This window comes from Podarcis liolepis (genome assembly GCF_965112155.1).
Source record: "Podarcis liolepis genome assembly, chromosome: 10".
Lineage (NCBI taxonomy): Eukaryota > Metazoa > Chordata > Lepidosauria > Squamata > Lacertidae > Podarcis > Podarcis liolepis.
Window position 1 is genome coordinate 34,514,428 of NC_139562.1, and position 20,966 is coordinate 34,535,393.

The 20,966-nt window shown below is 41.4% G+C and overlaps 2 protein-coding genes and 1 long non-coding RNA gene across 8 annotated transcripts in view; 2 read left to right on the top strand and 1 right to left on the bottom strand.

The window, feature by feature from the left end:
• The window catches only part of BLTP3B (bridge-like lipid transfer protein family member 3B), a 33,512-nt gene extending 32,462 nt beyond the window's left edge, over positions 1–1,050 (top strand). For both annotated transcript variants that reach the window (XR_014516489.1, XM_083462876.1), the window contains exon 21: positions 18–1,050. Coding sequence is in view for 1 of the 2 variants with exons in the window: in XM_083462876.1 (XP_083319002.1) it covers positions 18–143 (126 nt within the window). In the remaining variant the exon portion in view is untranslated. The remainder of the gene's footprint in view (positions 1–17) is intronic.
• A 389-nt stretch (positions 1,051–1,439) lies between these two features.
• LOC310687625 lies at positions 1,440–7,234 on the bottom strand. The gene is made up of 2 exons (XR_014516494.1): positions 7,101–7,234; positions 1,440–5,977 (listed from the first exon to the last, which is right to left on the bottom strand). It is a non-coding gene; the product is annotated as an uncharacterized lncRNA (long non-coding RNA).
• A 1,257-nt stretch (positions 7,235–8,491) lies between these two features.
• ANKS1B (ankyrin repeat and sterile alpha motif domain containing 1B) overlaps positions 8,492–20,966 on the top strand; it is a 324,701-nt gene continuing 312,226 nt past the window's right edge. For 4 of the 5 annotated variants that reach the window (XM_083462878.1, XM_083462889.1, XM_083462890.1 and 1 more), the window contains exon 1: positions 8,492–8,627. In XM_083462878.1, the coding sequence (XP_083319004.1) occupies positions 8,494–8,627 (134 nt within the window). In that variant the 5' untranslated portion in view covers positions 8,492–8,493. The remainder of the gene's footprint in view (positions 8,628–20,966) is intronic. The other variant, XM_083462891.1, reaches the window with a different exon arrangement.

Here is a 20,966-nt window from a genome sequence, read left to right on the forward strand (position 1 = left end):
CTACTTTATTATTCCAGCTGATTGAAGAAAATGAATGTCTTAAACAAGAACTAGCCAAAGCTAAGACAGCTCTTGCTGAAGCTCACTTGGAAAAAGACACCCTGCTTCATCAAATGAAAATGATGAATACTGAAAATAAATGACAGAAGACTCTATAATGTTGCACTGGAACAAAAAGGGATACATTTTAGACTGTTTTTGGAACCTGAGCCCTGAACAAAATTTCTGCAGAATAATCAGTTCTGTCAACATCTTCAAGGAATTAGGATGTGCTTCTCTTTAGCCTGAATTTAAGATGCAGTGATGCAGGGAAAATCAATTTCTATTATATGTTACTAATTTGTTTAATAGGTGGTGGCATGAATAAAATGTACCATGTGTCATTGTTAGGCTATCTTCATTTGTGAAGATAAAGTTCTGTTATTGGTAGAAGAAAAGTACTATTCAAGGGAGATTAAATTTGCACTATTAACTGTAGGTGGGCACAACGTGCTCCATCGTAGCTAACTAATACTGAAGTAATCATCCAGAGACTGGGCCTAACACCAACAGAACTTGCCTGGGACTGTGCACCCCCTTTATGCCTACATTATCAGCTGTGTTAATGTGTTGAAACCACTCTTGGAAAGGTGTGACCCAAGAAAATGAGGAAACACTCCAACTGTTCTGGAACCATGCTAATGTTTGGTTTCTTTTTATCCAGTATTTGTGACCATTATACAGTGAAGAATATTGGAGTGGTGCTTGGTCAGCTGATCTGTCACTAATTAATGATTAGACCAGGGCTCTTCAGAGATGATCACTGGTCATTTGTAGGAACATTCCTTACTTAAACCTTTTAACAGATTGCTTTTTTTTGTAAAAATGTAATCTAACTGTATATTAATGCACTTGGGAGGGGGAAAATCGAATAACTGCCCTCTTGGACTTGTGAAATTCCATTAAAAATGTAAAACTGCATTATAAACTATGGGCTACTTGTAAAAATTTAAATTCTAGTTTTCAGCTGAAAACTACTGCAAATATATAAATAAAAAGCACAGATTTGTGCAGGAGGTTCTAAATTTTTAAAATAATGAAGACTACGCCCAATAGGAAAATTCACTTTGGATAGATCTTTCTGAATCATTTTGTTGAAAACATTGTCTGGTATTTGTTTCACCTGAATTATACAATGTTTTACGGAATTGGGAAATACCTTGTTTTTAAAAGTGCAAACCAGAGTCCCAATATTTACAGTTCTGTGGTTGGAGTTTTATGTGTGTGGGAAAGTGAAGAACTGGCTTGGGTGGAAGTGTCTTTAATTAATTGTTTCTCCTGACAGCAAAAATGGGAGAGTGTATATATACTTTCCATTTTGCTAGTCCAGCTTCCAGCTTCCAGCTTCCTCTCATAAGGTCAGCTGCAGTGATGATATTGTGGTTGAAATGAGATAACACTTTTCAAAAAAAGATCTTGTCATTTTTAATAATTTCTTATCTCTAACTTGAAGTGTCATATGTAGTATACTCTGGGATTGCACCACATCATCTCAGTCATCTGGTCAATTCTGAAGAACTCCAGCTCTCTTCTTGTGTCATTCCCAGTAGATGATTCTGCATTAAGTAGCAAAAGTCTTTAAACAGATGATCTTACAGTTTGTATTATTACATTTCATCCAGTTCCTGTAACTCCAGACAGTGAGATCATTTGGTCCATCCATGTTATCTTTCAGTATTTAATTTGAACAAAAAATATTTTTATATTGACATCATCAGTGCATTATCTAAGTTCCAGTTAAACAAATTGATTTAGTTGAGGAGTTTCACTACCTCCTAAATATGAAGCCTTGCTTTCTGGAAATACTTTGATGCCCTTCGAATTAGGCTTTAGCCACATGCTTTACTAAACATTTTTTTATAAAAAAAGATTCCCAAGGAACATTCATTGTTGCTTCAATTACAGCAAGCTGAAGGACTTCAAGGGAGCACCAGCTCCATCTAGTGAGAACTCTTTGAACCTTCCTCTTGGGTTTGGAAATTGGAAATGCATTTTTAGTTTAGTTTCAAGGGTAAACTGTTATAGTTAGTCTTTATGAGGGTTTTATGAATGTAAAACCTACATTGACCAGAATGTCAGCCTTATTACAAATTCTTTTTTATGTGAATAAGTGATCTGATATTAACATAAATAGCACAGGAGGCTCAAATGCAATTTAATTCTCACATATAAAAACAGTCCTTGGCTTTTGACCTATACAAAAACCATTCTGCTTCTCCCCTCACCCCAAATGAAATGTGAGATCAGCAGAGCCATTTTCGCAAGCAACTGTTAATGCTTTTATTCCAGAATATAGAATACAGCCACTAGTCTTTCAGTTTATTTTGAAATGTAAAAACTGATTTCAATATCATTTGGAAAATGGCATGCATGTATTGTCTTTGTTAAATACACATGTCAAAGATGGGAAGAGAGGCACCTTTGGCGAAAACTCCAAACCTAAACATAGTAACACTTTTTGAAAACCAGCTCCTCCTATTTAGCCAACCCAATCCTCAAAACACCTTCCCTCTTCCTTCTAAATCAACCTACCAGGCATGACAGAAGGAACAGCAGCATTGCAGCCAGGATTACAGAGGGAAGGACAAAAATCAGATTTCAGCCCTGCCCCCTCATTTCAGCAATAGCAGTAACCCATGAAAACAGAACTCCCAAAGGTCATCTCGATCATGCTTGCAATGTGCCCGAGAGGAAGGAAAGGGAGATCAAGGGAAATGGAGGGTACAGGAAGGTAAGGTAAGAATTGTGGGTCTTGTGTAGCATATGGTTTACTAGAGGTGAGCTTTACTAGTTCCCCAAAGGTCATATCACAGCCCAGCATGGTTCACTGGCAGCTTAACCTTTGTGCCTAGTATTTTGCAATAGTCTTAATCTCTCATAGAATGTTGGAAAGGTTATGGTCATATAAAGTACCCATTATAGTACCTGCAAAAAACCCCAACTGATTTTATCTGAGCCACCTCGTTGGAAACACAAAACAAGCAAACAGAAAAATGTTGCTATCTTTGTGGACAGACAAGCCCTACAGGTGTACAACAAGAAGCTAAAAGCAGAGGAAGAATCAGAGCATTGGTAGGAACTAATAATAGATTGAGCATCAAGAGTACGGTAATAGGAAGAAAGCAGGCTGCAAGGGAAGAATAGATAGCAAGGTCCAAAGCATGCTCTGCTAGACCATGGACAGCTCCAGGATAGCAGATGACACACTTTGCATTTTAAAGAAACAAACATGATACATGAAGTAGTGTTCATAATGTCACTTAAGCACTTAAGTCACACTTGTCTTTTCAGCTTGTTCACTCACTGCTTCTCCTGGATGAAAAAACCTTGGAGATAAAATAGAAACAAAACCTTACCTAAGAAGAGTTAATAGCAAAGTCAGTGACAGATTTAATACAAGGTGCCACTGCTGTTCTGTGAACTTGGAAACCAAAGAGTGTATTTGGAACGACCCCAAGGAATTCCTGATTCCAACTGATTGGCAGAAATTGTAAACCTGTTGCCCAAATTATGTACAAGTTGTATTCTGGTTAACCATTGGTTAAAGGAGATCAATCATACAGTCATCTAGGAAACTGTTCCCTAATAGTCTCTGAGGTGGGGAAAAGGAACTGGTATAATGAACCTAAAGACTCAGCTATACAGCTGCAAATATAAGCTTTTAAGCGTGTTTTAAGCGCATTATAGACACTAGACTGGATGTCGATAGTACACTTATGTCAAATTCAATGTATTTTTCAAAATGTCTGTTTAAAAAGCATTTTAACAGCGTTTTTTATATGTGTTGAGATTCTACCTAAGAGGGGCTATGGACAGAGGAAAACACACATCCTCAAGCAGGTTCTGAAACCTTGCTATTTGAAAAAACTTTCTTAGTCAGAAACTGCATGTAACCCATTTTTAGCATACCCTCACTGGGGGTCAGGGATTTAAAGTTAGAGGTCTAATGGTAGAATACACAGAAGTCATTCAAAGTTTCCCCAGTGAGTTGTAAAGCTTTTACACAAAATCTTTACAGAAAAATCTACTGGTTTATACCCAACTGTACAGAAATTGTTCAAGGCACTATATTAAGATTGATAGTTTTCTATTCAATCTAAAGTTAGATCAAAATTCTGTTGAACCCTTATCAGTAATGTCTGATAAGTTTATCACCACAAATATAGAATATTAAGTTGAAATACTTTTCACTGAAAACTCTAAAAGTAGTGGTAACCTATAGAATGAAGAGAGATGCTTCAATTCTTCTTCTAGTTTTCAAATACATTTAAGCCTATTTGACATCAGAGGTTTTGCCAGTCATTACAGTGTTGAGATTTCTTGAGATGAAGCATGAGAAAAGCTTTTTGCTGATGAAAAGGGAGGAACTTAAAGGGGCTCTTCATAAATTGCATATTACTGTTGTGGGATCATACATCAGTGGCTGAGTCACTACATTTTAAGTGCCAATCAGGAAGCAACATGGAAGGATTAAGGTACTTATATAACTCTCATGATTTTCTATGCCAGGAACTGCCAGCTGCTGCATGTTCAGCTGTTCTGAGAGGGAAGGAGGAGGTGCAATGAACCATGTTGTTTACAGTGGAAGAGTTTAAAAGGGTCATAGGCAAGAGTTGCCTTGACTTATGGGACTTCTAATATGTCATTCTGCTGAGAAACAGAAAAAGAGCTTTCATATTTTAAACTTATTAATCTTTTTCTGGAATAGGTACGTTAGGGAAGTCATGGGGGTATAGATTTTGTTCTACGTGTATCTTTCATTTTACAAAAAGCAAGTGAATAGAACTTGAAAATAATCTCAGAACATGTTACATCTTTTATGAATTCCCCTCTGAAACATTAATATGCTCATTCTGCAATACTGTTTGGTAAACATGTAATTTAATTGGAGCTGATCCAGCATATTATGTAGACCATATTTCCAAGACAGCCTTGCTGTGCAAGGATAATTTCAAGGTTTTGACATGAGAGTGGCAGCTCCTGAAAACTCAGATTTGAGGAGGCACATACTAATACTGGCGTGGTGTGTGTGTGTGTGTGTGTGCGCGCGCGTGCGTGCGCGTGTGTGTATAATCTGAGCAGATTCTAATAAAAACATGATGTGCCATTTCTGAGCAAAATAGATCAAAACAGAAGAAACCACTCATACATCCAGGTCCTAAGCATTTTTTTTTTAGACTCAGTACAAGCTTGAAGCACAGTCCCCATTCCCCACACATAGCAATGCATGAGTCATGAAAGAAAATGGTCTAATTTCATTCTAAATTTACTTTTTCTACATTTTTAAAATTACGCGGGACTTTTCTGTCATCAGAGCTCAAGCATGGTATCTGCCCCATCTCTGGGTCCTGGTACAATGCATCCTTCTCAGCCATCCACTTAGGTTGAGCATTGGAAACATCTAGCTACAAAAACAACATATAGTAGAACGTTGGAAGTCTATTCATTCTCAGCTCAGTTTATACCCTCTCCAGTATGTCATCTACTTCAGTAGAATGGGACTACATTACCATTCGCCTGCTTTCTGAACATCAGGCATAGCAGAAGAGATTTCAAATACTAGATAACCATCATATGTTCTCTCAGAAAGAAAAGGAGCTGCTGCTAGCCTGTATCAACTTAAGCTTAGCAGCTACAGCTATCTTTTTGAGTAAGTCATTTGTCATTTGCTTCAGGAGCAACACCTTGTTTTACTATGGTATAATCAGTTATTGCTTTGGAAAACATTTTTAAGAAAGAAAAAGAGAAAAAGACATCTGCTAAACGGAACAGGTTGATGTGGGATAGCAATACTTTTCGTTTGAGAACCCCTATGGTATGCCATTTGTTGATGTTCCTCATCCCTACTTTCTGTTCAGGTGCTGTTAGATGGTAATCCTGATTCCTTTTTAGAATTTAAAACTAGTAGAGGGCAACCCTCACCAATGCTGAACTAAACCTGAAAAAAAATGCAACAAATAGGGAAGAGTACAATATTAAAGGCTGAGCTGAAAATTCTGTATAGAATGCTTTATCTTGAGGTTTGTCAGGGCAGGGACAAAAGGCATATAAAAAACAAGGCTATTTGGGGAGAAATGAATATTTTCAAAGTGTTTTGTTGGGGGCTTACCATTGGTGGAATCTGAGACAGCCTTTTTTAAAAAAAAAATCCTGCTAGAAACAGGAAGCTAGATTACACTGAATCAGACTACAGATCTCCCTTACTCAGTGTTGTCTACTAGGGCTGTGCAACTGCTTCATCAGAATCCTGAAGTGACTGTGTTCAGACCCAAGTTGGGCCTGCTTAAAGTGATCCAAAATAAATACCCCCCACCAAAGCTCTTTGGAGATTGTTTTTTATTTTATTTTATAAAAACGTCAGCCCATCTCTAAAATGATAGAAAAAAAATATGAAGAACATAATATAAGTGCCAGGATGGGGGAGAGGAAGGAAGGAAAAGAACTGGATCTTGATCATTGGGAGTTAGAATCTCACCCAACACACTCCGATCACAGTGTTTGGAGGGATGGATATAGCGTAATGGCTCGCTTCTCCAAAAGGGTATGGAGGAATACGATGCTAATAACCAATACCAAGAATATGGTCTACCTACCAGGCTTGTGTGATGGGCACGCTGCTTTAAGGTAGTGATACGAAAATCTAGGACTGTTTTAGAAATTATTAACTAGCAAGGCTAAACCTTTACAGATTGAAACAAAAGAAAGATTAGGGGAAATTAAGAAGAATGTTATAATAAATTTGATTTTAAAAGTTGTGTTAAATATTTAAAGATGTTCTAAAATCTGACCCCATTGCAATAGCCTCAGATATACATAATGCAAGTTCCACTCTCCAGCATAATGACTCTACAGAGTGAAGCAAGAGATATAATTCAATTCAGAGAATTAATTAAAAATATTAAGTTTCTTCCCTTTGAGGAGCCAATAAAAATGAAACGGAAGTACATAAGCCACCATACTGCACAGATGTAGATAATTATTTATATTACTGGCTGAGAAGAAACCACCTGCAGCAGGATAGCTATTTTTTTTATTAAAATAATTCCTTCTCTAATACTCACCAGGTTAGTGGACTTGGCTGTAGTAGTGGAAGTGCCCTGCGAACTTGAACCTCTTTTTTTAAAAAAATGGACTGGGGAGGGGAACCAGGCAACCCATATTTTAAGACAGGGAATCTATGGATTCCATAATATTCCCACCATGGATTCAAAGGTGCCATTTTCGTAACAGCCCAGTGGGTTTAGAGAGGCAAATCTGCCTTGATTAGTGGCTGGGGTGAGGTGTGTGGTGTGAGGACACCCTTTTAAAAAGTGTGGACGCACCGACAGCAAATGATTACTGCTGCTGCTGGTATGCACCCTATGGGTCGCCTCCGCTCTGGAGAACCCCAAGTTCCCCCATATATATCTCCCTTCCCCTCCCCGCTCCCCTTCTCCCAATGGGCAATCCTGGCCTCCCTCGTCACTCCCGTCGCAATGTGGGGAGGGCGGGGAGCGGGCGGCCCAGCTTCCTCCTTCGAAATGTTGTTTTCCTACTTCTCTTTCCCCACCCTGACGGGACTACACCGCGGTCTCACCCCACCTCACCCTCCGAGCTCCTCCCTTTCCCACTCCCTCCCTAACGCTATTCCTGCGTGAGGGTGGGTGAGCGCGCGCTACAGCCACGGCGCGCGTGCGCGCGCAGCTCCTCGTCCCCCCCCCCCCTTTTCGGGCAGCCGTTATCGATCGAGCCGTGCGCGCGTATGTATATGTGTGCGCGCGCGACACCGCAGTGGAGCGCGAGACGAGCTCCTGTTACAGTTGCTGCCGCTATTTGGGCGGGCTGGACAGCTGAGGGAGGGCAGCAGAATCCCTCAACGCAGCGGGAACGGGAGCAAGGGCACGAGACCGGGAGCCAGATAGGGGAGGGAGGGAGGGAGTGGGGGGGGGGAGACCCACATAGTCTGCCAGCCATTCAGAAGCGGAGAACTCTTGTCTCCTCAGCAACGGGCCTGGGTGGCCAAGACTGCGTCTCCCCTTATTTCGCGCCCTGCTGGTCGTTAAGATCTCCCTCACTCTTCACCCGCTTCAGCCTGGCACGAGAGCTCAGAGCACTCACTCTCTCTCTCTCTCCCCGCTTCACCAAACTAGAATTTGGGCAGAGGGTGGGGGGAAGAGTCTTTCTTCCTCTGCGCCCCCCTCCTCCCTCTATTTTTCTTCCACACTCCACCCAGAAATGATCTGCTGAAAATAGGAGGAGGTGATTTCCCCCCTCCCAACCACTGCTCCTGCTGCTCCTTTTTCTGCTGTGTTCTTGTGAAGGCTTCAGGAATATCCCTAAATCGCTCAGTCTGACAGGCGAGCAGGGAAATTATTTTTTTGTGGCGATGGTCCATTTTTGGGTGGGGAGGCGGGGATAACTTACACGGCGTTTTGGGGGTGGTCTCGTGTGAAGGTTCTCTGATGATTCCCGACCATGGGGAAGGACCAGGAACTGCTGGAAGCTGCTCGCACTGGGAATGTGGCTTTGGTGGAAAAACTCTTGGCTGGCAGGAAAGGAGGGCTCCTGGGCAGTGGATCTGGACCTATTCCTTTATCCAACTTGCTGAGGTAGGGATATGGTTTCCCAGCAGGTGCTGGGGATAGTAACCTCCTCCTCCTCCTCCCCTTCATCATCATCATCACCACAACCACCGCCACCCTCATTCTTGCTGTATTATAGTAACTATAAAATATGTCTTTCTTCTGAGTATGTACAGCTGAGGGAGAGGTGTGTGTCCTATATGAGTTTAAAAGCAACTGGCCATGATGTTATTGACATACAGTAGTAACATTTGCATTTATCTCCTTCAGTGAACCGGTAGGAACTTGTATTGGCTTCATTACTTGTACTAGGGCAGAACTTTGGAATATATTGGACAACTTGATGTGTACATGCACATTATTTCTCTCAGGTTTTCTTTTTTCATCTGGATAATAAAAAATTAGTTCATTTGGTAATTAAAGGCATGCTTGCATATTTGTAACTATATAGCAAATAGCCTTCCTCCATTGACTTATGCTTACTGCCCTCATTTGCAACAGAAATTAGCCATGTGTCTCATTAATAGGACTATACTGTTAAGAAATTTGAACTTCCTGGTGAGAGGTCAGCTACAAGCAATAGGTGCAAAATGTATGCAGTCAGTGATTAACATTTTCAGAACTATATGAGACTAGGTTATTAGGCATTTCCAGGTGGAAGGGGCCAATTTCTAATCCTGAAAGAGCTTATACAATGTGTGGGATAGCATTTAATGTAAAGCATGAATGGTACAGTATCAGTACAGTATCTGCAGGTGAGAAGAACATTTTTTTTCTTTACAGGTATTTGACTTTAGTCAAATAAAAGAAGGTCTGCAGCACACAGTTCTCTGTTACGACAGACACAAGTGCAGCAAGGGAAAATGAATTGGCATGCTATTGACCTAAAACTTGAACTAATCATTAAATGTGTTCCACTGCAAGAACAGAAGCAGGCCTGAAGTAATGAAAATTGTTTCAGTGACAAGCAAAAAAAAGGTCATGTAGTTTCCAGGATTCTCCATAGTAACAGGTTTAATATTTTGTCAGGCTGCCACATTATCTTTTTGCAAATGTAGTTGTTTTAAAGGTTATTAATTTTCACCCACTTATTTCTTATTTTTATATTTTGCAATGGTTCAATAAGAACAACATTTTTGTTAGTGTATTGGTTGGCATAGTGAATATATAGGATTGTTTTTAGTAGTATAATTATATAACTTGGGTCAAAAAGGAAATGTCAGTTAATTTCATGAATTTTAATGTAAGCATCATTAATTAAACATGATTTAAAAACCAACAACAACCCTACACATACCAGAAATTCACTTTGATGCAATTAACACCCATCTCTTCTGTAATCAGTCTGTACAGTTCTTAAATGTTTACTTTCTTTGGATTCCTTTTAATAGAGCAGTGTATTCCTATACACATCTCTTTGAGAGAATTTGATGGCTCATTTTTAAAAATAGGGAATAGATTGAAGAGATGCATTTGTAATGTGGCTTGAAGACTACAATGGTGGGTATTATAGAAAACTGTTGATTACTAAAAGTAGAAAGTTACATTAAGTGCTATCTGGCACTATTTTTAATAGAAAGCATATTAGTTTTTTAACGCATTACAGTTGCATATTGCTGCACTTTCCCACCACTCACTTAGCCCTGCTTTTGGAACCTATTTAAAACAAGACAATACATATATGACAAATGTCATTCAGGTTACTCAACAAAGCCAAAATTAAGGCCCTATCTTCAACAAGTACAAAATGTACATATTTATCAGTAAGGCTGAAAAAAAATATTTCTTATTTTTAAAAGTCAGTTAACATCCTGTTTCCTGCTTGGCAGGGGGTTGGACTCGATGGCCCTTGTGGTCTCTTCCAACTCTATGATTCTATGATTCTATCCAGGGTTGTATTCTACTAAGTTATAGAGCAGGCTAACTGAAATCAATTTGTCCATTGATTTCATTAGGTCTACCCCGACTTCATTGACGCAGTTGGTGCTGTGGGTAAAATCTCAGTGCCTAGGACTTGCTGATCGTAAGGTCGGCGGTTCGAATCCCCGCGGCGGGGTGAGCTCCCGTCGTTCGGTCCCAGCTCCTGCCCACCTAGCAGTTCGAAAGCACCCCTAAGTGCAAGTAGATAAATAGGTACCGCTTTATAGCGGGAAGGTAAATGGCGTTTCCGTGTGCGGCGCTGGTGCTGGCTCGCCAGCTGCAGCTTTGTCACGCTGGCCACGTGACCCGGAAGTGTCTTCGGACGGCGCAGGCTCCCGGCCTCTTGAGCGAGATGAGCGCACAACCCTAGAGTCGGTCACGACTGGCCTGTACGGGCAGCGGTACCTTTACCTTTACCCCAACTTCTTTAGATGCAGCACTAAACATTTGCATGGCAGTGTAGAAAACAGATAAATACAGGCACCACCATCACATCAAGTACCTCTCGAGCTTCTTTTGATAACTTTGTTGATAACATAATAAATGATCAGATACATCATATTGCCCTGATACTGCATTAAATTGCTGTTGGATTTAATGGTTTCTTATTCCTAGACTTAACAGTATCACTGACATCATAGTCACTTATTTTGTCTGTTTTTCAAGATCAAATGCTGGTGGCAATTGTGAATCCACTCACAGATGTAGCTTTCTCTGTACAATTCCAGTATTAATTAAAATTTCACTTTTGAAAACTGATGAACTCTCAAACTGGAATGCTTACTACAGTGAGATGAACAAATTTGCAGCTGTCTATTTGGATATTGGCATATGCAAGTGGGAATATTGTGGTATTATGACCCATTAGGAGAAGGATCATTCACAGGAACCCTGAACTTGTATGGTCCTGTACATATAAAGTTTGGAAGTGAAACAGGCCATTCAGAAATAAGCCAGCAGCTTTTGCATTCTAAGGTGGAATCTAGGTATACAAAATTAATTTAGTTTGTATCTTAATAATTGTCAAAAATACCTACAAGCTTGTTGGGGCAGAGGTGGATTTAAGGGAGAGTGATTGGTTCGCCTGCACTGAGCCTTGAGCTGAGAAGGCACTGCAGCAATAACTTAGACCCTCTAAATAGAGATGCTTGATCTCTATTTTCCAGGGTTGTCCCTGATTTAGAGAAGCTATCCCAGCTTCTGATTTGATCCCAAAATGTCCTGCTTTTCCTTAGGACGTCCCTATTTTCATCGGTTAAATGTTAGAGGGTATGGATACAGATAGGTAGCCGTGTTGGTCTGCCATAGTCAAAACAAAAAAATTCCTTCCAGTAGCACCTTAAAGACCAACTAAGTTAGTTCTTGGTATGAGCTTTCGTGTGCAAGCACACTTCTTCAGATACGAGGGTATGGAGGGTATGGAGTTATTCGACTCATGAGTTGTCTGAAAGCAATCCTGTATAGGGAAGTTTTATTTAATTTTTAATGTTTTACAGTGGTACCTCGGGTTACATACACTTCAGGTTACAGACTCCGCTAACCCAGAAATAGTGCTTCAGGTTAAGAACTTTGCTTCAGGATGAGAACAGAAATCGTGCTCCAGCGGCACGGTGGCAGCAGGAAGCCCCATTAGCTAAAGTGGTGCTTCAGGTTAAGAACAGTTTCAGGTTAAGAACGGACCTCCGGAACGAATTAAGTACTTGACCCGAGGCACCACTGTATTATGTTTTTATATATATTGGAAGCTGCCCAGCGGTGGCTGAGGCAACCCAGTAAGATGTGTGGGGTACAAATAGTAACATTATCATTATGGAATGAGATGTCCCTATTTCATCGGATAAATGTTGGAGGGTATGGAATAGAAGGCAAGAGGCCAGGTTGAAATTACCAGGGCCTAGCAATCTAGAAGGGGTCCCAGGGCCTGACTATCTTGCATTTGTTTTATGTAATTTCTAATAAAATATATATTTCATATTCATTGCACACACAATTCTAAATAACTAGCTTACCAACTTGTGCTGTAAACATTTGCGACTCTATATGAACATTTGCTTCTGTGGTTTGACAGTATGACAGTGCAGTCACATTTCTATTTTTTTTAAGTGATACACATTGTGTTGTGTTACACATACAAGTGTAACATTTAAAGTACTGTATAGCTAGTTGAGCAATTATTATATGAGTGCTTATTGATATTAGTCATTAGGATCTTAACATTCTCAATAGGTACAAATATTATATTTATTATTAAACTAAAAATGAGACCACACATTTATTTTAAATCCCATGTAAATATTTTTAGTTGGCCTGCCCTTGCTGGAGGGCACAAATTTTTTTTCCAGTGGGGCTCGAACCTGCTTTCAGTGGCTCTGGGAAGAGAAAGGTATATAAAAAAGAGAGAGGGAGAGAGAGAGTGGCAGGGAGAGGAGGTCTCACCTTGTGATACTTTTAATCCCTATCATTGCAGTACTGAATTTTCAAATATGAAAAAGGGATATACCGTATTTTTCGCTCTATAACACGCAGATTTTTTCTCCTAAAAAGGAAGGGGAAATGTCTGTGCGTGTTATGGAGCGAATGTGTGCTCCCTGGAGCCGAAAAATGAGGCAAAAATCAAACCGCGCTTCAGGGAGAAGGGAGCTCCGTGAGACAGGAAGCTGCTTTCCTGCATTCTGCCTCAGGGTCTTACTGCCCGCCCTCTCTGTTTCCTTGCTGTGTTTGCTCAAACGGAACAAAGAGCAGGGAAAGCCCCTCCCCTCCAGGCAAGTAGAGAGGGAAAGCAGAGCGTCCGAACAAAGAGCAGGGAAAGCCCCTCCCCTCCAGGCAAGTAGAGAGGGAAAGCAGAGCGTCCGAACAAAGAGCAGGGAAAGCCCCTCCCCTCCAGGCAAGTAGAGAGGGAAAGAGCAGAGCGTCCGTCCTTCTATCCTCTCCCTGCTCCGGAGGAACAATGTTTGTGAAGGGAAGAGAGATTACAGGTTCGGCTTAAAATTCTGATTTGACTTCCTGCTTTTTGTTTTTGGAGACACACAGCATTCAAATATGCTTTCTTCCATTTAAAGAGGGAGAGAGAGAGAGAGAGCGCGCGCGCTGGCTGGCTTGGGTGGGTGGGTGGGGGGAAACTTTTGCCTTCCTTTCCTCACGTTATAGCCCTCTCCTGCATTCTTAGCCTTCTGTGTTTTTCCTTCCCTCCCCACTTAAAATGTGGTTACAAAGCATGGATCCACATGGATCCTCAGGATCTTTGCATTGGGTCACCCCAAATTCACCATCAGAGCACACAGCATGCCCATGGCTACAGCCTGCCCCCCCCCAAAAAAATCACGCACCCACTGTTGCCTGGGGCTGCAATGGTGCAAAAACATGGTTACAAAGCATGGATCCACATGGATCCTCAGGATCTTTGCATTGGGTCAGCCAAAATTCCCCATCAGAGCACATAGCATGTCCATGACTACAGCCTGTCCCCCCCCAAAAAAATCACGCACCCACTGTTGCCTGGGGCTGCAATGGTGCAAAAACGTGGTTAAAAAGTATGGGTCCACATGGATCCTCAGGATCTTTGCATTGGGTCAGCCAAAATTCACCATCAGAGCACATAGCATGTCCATGACTACAGCCTGTCCCCCCCCAAAAAAATCACGCACCCACTGTTGCCTGGGGCTGCAATGGTGCAAAAACGTGGTTACAAAGCATGGATCCACAGGGATTCTCAGGATTTTTGCATTGGGTCACCCCAAATTCACCATCAGATCACATGTCTGTGGCCACAGCATGAAGCACAAAAATGATACGTCCACTGTTTCATTCAGAATATTTTTTCCCTTGTTTTCCTCCTCTAAAAACGATGTGCGTGTTATGGTCAGGTGCGTGTTATAGAGCGAAAAATACGGTAGCTATAGCTAGGTTAGCTGTACACCTTTAAACTCTACAAGTCTGGATTAATGGGAAATCTGTGTTGTTGTTGTTGTTGTTGTTGTTGCCCACACCTCCCAGTTGGAGAAATCTTGATGTTTGCTCTACACTGCTTTGAGAGTTCAAGAATACAGTACAGCAAACCACTGATGTTTTAAAGCAGACTGTGAAGTGGAGCAATGAACTGTCAATTCAGACATCACCCCAGCCTGTGTATCTGACTCTCTATTTGGTCTTCAGGTTGCAATTATAGCATTAGTTAGAAAGTCGTTTTATTAGCTAGGGAAGTGTAGTGTTAGGGAGGGAAGTGATACATAAAATCATTATATCTTTTTAAATGTAAGTGGGATTTCTTAGTGGTTTCTGTATTCTGGTTCTACCACTATCAGTGATGTTTCAGAATCATAGGGGACTATTCCTCCTCAGTCCTTACTGGATTGTTTTCAAAACATCATGCTTGGGATCAGTTTAAATACTTCCAGCGAAATGGCCTTCCTTTTCTTTTGTGGACATATTTGGAACAAGGCCATCTCCAGGTTTTGGAGGGTTTTTTGACAACATATTCTCACTGGGTCCAATTGCTTGCTGAACTCCCCACAATTTGCTCATGACAGCAAATTTGTGTCCAGCGTGGAGGTGCCAGGTGCCTCAGATTGACTGCAGTAATATACATTGTGAAGATGCTACAACTCCAGTTTCTCACCTTGTCCTCATTCTGTGCTAGGTTGTAAAAGCTACACAAGCTTAACAGAGAGGCTTGCCAATGATGTGTCTTTCAAACCATGGAGAGTTTGTTTCTTTTTCTTTCTTTTTTAAAAAGAGCTCTGCAGAGATGGAGGAGAAGAAAATCAATTTCTTGTATCGCTGCTGAATTATGAAGCCCATTCCTTTCCTGGGAAGAATGAGCTCAAGATTCATGTCATTTATGAGCAACCCAATGCCCTGGGGATAGCTAGGACTGACTCTGATTCTTCATGTGAGGAAATGACCTGTGCTGATGAGGAATTTTGAAGCTAGCAAGAATCTAGCTAATTCAGTAAGAAGGAAGTATGTTTCTGATTCAAGAAGACTTGAGCAGTGGTATCCCATTTGCAGAAGGAAGCTAATCAATAGGAAAGGACAGAAGAGAAATTATTATCTTTCATCTGCAAATGAGATACCATTGCTCTCCACTGAAGTCCTCTTGAATCAAGAGACATGCTTCCTTCTTACTGAATTGTTTGCTTGATTCATCCATTCATTTGCTACTGAAGGGGCAAAGATCAAACCATCCATAAATTCCCCACCCATTGGGCAGAGGTTGTGAGTATGTCTAAAGTGCAATGAGCTCCTGGCTCTCTGGGAACAAGCTTGTTCCCTTGAGGAAAAGGTGGTAGACCTGGAAAAGGGAAGAGAGAGAAATAGTGGTAGATGCAGCTTTCAGGGACGTTGTCGCTGTTTCCTACTGCCACAATGACAGCTGATATGCTGTCAGGGAAAATGAGGGTCTCAAATAAGGAAAGTGAGGAAGAGGGAAACATTTCCTTAGAAGGGAAATGAGGGGGACATCTATCTTCTGCTGAGAATACTTCTCCAGTGGGTGGAAGGATTGTGGTAGTAGGCGATTTGATCCTTAGATACAGTGGTGCCTTGCAAGACGAAAATAATCCGTTCTGCAAGTCTTTTCGTCTAGCGGTTTTTTTGTCTTGTGAAGCAACCCTATTAGCAGCTTAGCGGATTAGCGCTATTAGCGGTTTAGCGGCTATTAAAGGCTTAGCGGATTAGCGGCTAAAAGGCTATTAGCGGCTTAGCGGCTTAGAAAAAGGGGGGAAGTGAAAAAAATCGCAAGACGTTTTCATCTTGCGAAGCAAGCCCATAGGGAAATTTGTCTTGCGAAGCGCATCGAAAAACGGAAAATCCTTTCGTCTAGCGGGTTTTTCGTCTTGCGAGGCATTCGTCTTGTGGGGCACCACTGTATATAGTTGGGTGTGCAATGGACATACAGACCGCAGGGTGAATTGACTGCCGGGTGCTAAGGTTGAGGATGTTACCTGCCACCTAGATAACCTGGTAGATGAGGAGGAGACAGTGGTTGTGGTGCTTGTGGGCACCAACATCATCAGGAAATGCAGTCACGAGGTCCTGGAAGTCAAATTTAGGTTGTTAGGATGCTGAAAGCCAGGGCTTCCAAATGCTACTGGTCCCATGGAGGGTCAGCCAGCTAGGCACAGCTTTGTGGTCTCAATGCTTGGGTGAGACAATGCCTTTGGGAGGAGGAATTGGTTAAGTTGCAGGAAGCAAAGAGTAGGAAGGAGTAGAAAGGGGTTTCCCCCAAGGACAGGTATTGGAACTTGTACTTTTTAACTTGTTCATAAACAATCTTGAATTAGGAGTAACATGATGATGATACTAAATTGTTTAATGTGTGTGTGGGGGGGGGGAGATTGTGAAGAGCTCCAAAAGGACCTCTTCAATCTGAGTGAATGGGTTGTAAAATGGCAAATGTAATTCACTGTAAAAAGTGTAAATTAAGTGATGAATGGGACGCGGGTGGCGCTGTGGGTTAAACCACAGAGCCTAGGGCTTGCCGATCAGAAGGTTGGCGGTTTGAATCCCCGCGACAGGGTGAGCTCCCGTTGCTCGGTCCCTGCTCCTGCTAACCTAGCAGTTCAAAAGCATGTCAAAGTGCAAGTAGATAAATAGGTACTGCTCCGGTGGGAAGGTAAACGGCTTTTCCGTGCACTGCTCTGGTTCGCCAGAAGCGGCTTAGTCATGCTGGCCACATGACCCAGAAGCTGTACGCCAGCTCCTTCGGCCAATAAAGTGAGGTGAGCACCGCAACCCCAGAGTTGGCCATGACAGAGACCAGCCTTGTACATACACCTGATTAGATACTAGCCTACAAGTCCCCGTAAGTTACTAGCCCATAAAGGCTGAATGAGATAGATGAATTTCTATAGTAAGCAAAGTGGAGGAAGCTCTCTCCTCTCCCATGTGAAACTGTGTGTGTGTGTATTGTACAGACTGGCACACTGTCTCTTGGATATCTTATATATTTGATTAAAGGATATCTGGCCCAGATATCTGGCCCAGTCAGCAATATAGAAAGTTTGATTAATAAATTCCACATAATTTCAACATTTGTATTATAAGCTGTGAAAGCTGCCCTCAGACAGGTTGCTATTACAGTCATGGTCATTGCAGCCAAGATCTATGAAGACACTTACATGTAGTAATTAAAGGCATAATAGCAATTAGACTTTTCAATAGGCATGTTTTTGCATTACACCTTGGAGCGATGTATGCAGTAATTATAAGCAGTTTGTAGTGCTGCTTATTCAGATGGATGCTGATTATTGCTGTGTAAATAAGATAATTTAACAATGAGTTTTTCTGAAGATACTAGTAGTTTGTTTTAATATGAAATATGAACTTAACATCATATATACACTGGTAGCAAACAATTCTTGGCTGTTATGCCTATATATGTTGTTTTAAGAGCAGATTAACTTTAGGCCAAAATGAATTTGAAGAAAATTTTGAACATAAGCTCATGGTAAAACAGATTCTGATTGTTTCCATGTGGTGATTACAGTAGTGTTTTATTTGAGGGTTACGCAAAAACACATATACTTGAATCACCCCCTTGGAACTGCCAGATTCACAAGTCTACATACACAGGAAGGGCATTAGCATCTAGTTGGTGGTTATCTATAACCTCTGGGTCCAGGTCTCTTAATAAGAAGGCTCTTTTTGGCCTACTCTTGAAGGGTCAAGAGAGCCTAAGTAGTTGGACAGACCTCTGTCCTTATATGTCCTCAAGCTGCAATAACTGGATCTCAAAAAAATCAACCTGACAGTGCTCTACTCCAGGCATAGGCAAACTCGGCCCTCTAGATTTTTGGGACTACAACTCCCATCATCCCTAGCTAACAGGACCAGTGGTCAGGGATGATGGGAGTTGTAGTCCCAAAACATCTGGAGGGCCGAGTTTGCCTATGCCTGCGCTACACACTTCTCCAAAATCTACATTAATGTGTTGTCAGTGTCAGCACAGATGTGATAGCTGTGTGGGACTGTCTTTCCTCATACAAACTGACCCAGACCCTGCAATCATCATCTGTGGCTGTTCTTCATGTGCCTCCTCTATGAGCGGTCCCCAGAGGGTGGAAACACAAGAATGGTCCTTTTCTGTGGTAGCTCCCTGTTTGTAGAATGCTCACCCCATGGTGGCTCACCTGGCGCCTTCATTACATATATTTAGGTGTCGGGTGAAAACTTTTCTCTATAACAGGGCCTTAGGTTGATTAACTTTCTAAGGCCTTTAAAATGTGTTTGTGTGAGGGGAGTTATTGTTTAGTTTTTGTGTTCTCATTTTGTATTTTTATGTTGTGAATCACCCTGTGATCTTTGGGTGAAGGGTGATATACAAATTTAATTTTTTTAAAAAATGAAATAAAACATGAGCCAGTTTCATAGGGTCCCATCCCTTGGTTTAAAAATCTCTTTTAACTGTGGGGTTAAGGCAAGAGTGTTTTCTTATTCTATTTATGTTTGTCTTGCTTTAATGGTGTTATGTTTTATTTTCTATTTTCTATTGTCTTTATATTCATTTATTGTAGGCCACTCAGATAACTTTATGTTTTGTGGCAACATATAAATATCGTAAGTAAATAAAATTAGTTGATGATAAGGGCCATGGTCCTATCAAATTTGCACAAATTCCTACACAAAATCTGGAAATTACATAACTGGATTTTTAAATTATTAACCACTTGCAATGTACTGAGATCCAACCCGTGTAATGGCCACAGAGAAAGGAACAGAGAGTGAGAGCAGCCTTCCTGCCGTTAAATAAGGAGTTGGCTCTGTGTCACACGCAGCAGGTAGACTGCTGCTGAGACTGCTTGGCTGAATAGAATCTCTCTTGATTACTGCAAGTCCGCTCACCCCTTTTGGTGTGGCAGCGTTGCAGGACGGCCGAGGTTTCACAGGAGCCCCAACGATGGAGCCATGGCTTCAGTGCATTTCCTGGTAGGCAGCAGAGGCACAAGCCCCCATCACCTATCAGGAGCTAGATCCTAGCCTGCACCCTGCTTTAGAGAATGGGGATGCATTGGCAGAAATGACTGGCAGAATCCGAGACCTGGGAGAAGAGACAGTGGAAGAGGACTGGAAAAAGTTCAAGGACTATCTACAAAAACATTATAAACTGTATGAATGTTAAGAAGATGCAGGATAGAAAACAATATGGCACCAGCAATTTAAATTGAAAGAATATGAGAATAAGTGATGTTTAAGGAAAAGATGAAATTTGGAGTAATATTATGTTTAAATTAAGTATTTAAGCATTTGAAAAAATATTTAAAATTGGAGACATAATATTTGAAATTTATAAATTAATATTTGGAATAAGGTGACAAATTGCTGCTCATAATTTTATAATTGGGAACGCAGGATAGGGAGATGTGAGGATGTCCAAAAAGTTAAGAAAATATGCTTTATAGACAGTTGATCTTCTTTTATATTTTCTATTCTTTGTTTATCTTTTTGTTTCTTTCTTTTTATCTTTCTTTCTACCGTGTTTGTTATATTTTGGTGATGGTATTTTATATGTTTGGTGATTATATTGTCTAAAATCTTTAATAAATATCTTATAAAAAAAATAGAGAATGGGGATGCAGGTTGGGATCTGGACAGTGCCAGGGGGCGGAGCTGACAGAGCAGGTAGGCTTCTCTCGGGTCCACCCCCTGGCCATTTAAGTAGCCTGCACCTGGGGCACTACCTGTTTGTTCTTTCATCTGGTTTCCTTGCCCACCCACCCTTGGTTTAGGCTGATAGTCAAGGACCTTGCTGTGGCTATGGTGGTTGCTGTTCTTTATAGGGCGGGGTAGGAATTTGTCCACTGGGCATATTGGTTCTGACTTGGTGGTTTTGCTTACCTCATAGCAATCATCACAACTGAGGTGGGGCATTAGGGCAATCCGTTGTTTTGGATGGAGGGGAGGTTGTAGTATCCGCCTGCCCTTCCAGACACTCGGGTATCCTGTTAAAGGGATCTGGGGGGTGGGGGTGCTCATGTCCACATGCCCAGGCAGCGCCAGGACTGAAGGTACTCCCCCAGACAGCGGTCCCTGTGGGGGTCACCCTATTTCATGTAAGTCTTTAGGAACCCCTTCCTGGATTGACCTACATGTCATTTCCGGTGGGCAGGCTGGAAGTATTTTGATTGCCCCATGCCCAAAACAAACCTCGTTCATCTGTATTCAATAAAGTTGTGGCATGTTTTCATCCAAACAAGTCTTACTGATCTCTTATTTATCTGGTTTGAGGATTGTGGAGCACAGCGCCTTGGCCTGCAAATGGGCCTATCAGGCAACTAATGGGTATTTGGGATCCAAGCAAAAAATATTAATATTCCTTGCCAACTGAGAATCTTGCTCCCCTTGCAAATGACGCCTTTCATTAATGGGAAGAGTAGTTTTGAGGCAGAGAAAGTTGGAGAGCTAAGAGTTTGGATCTGTGAGTTTAAACTAGATTGGAAGTTATTTGGA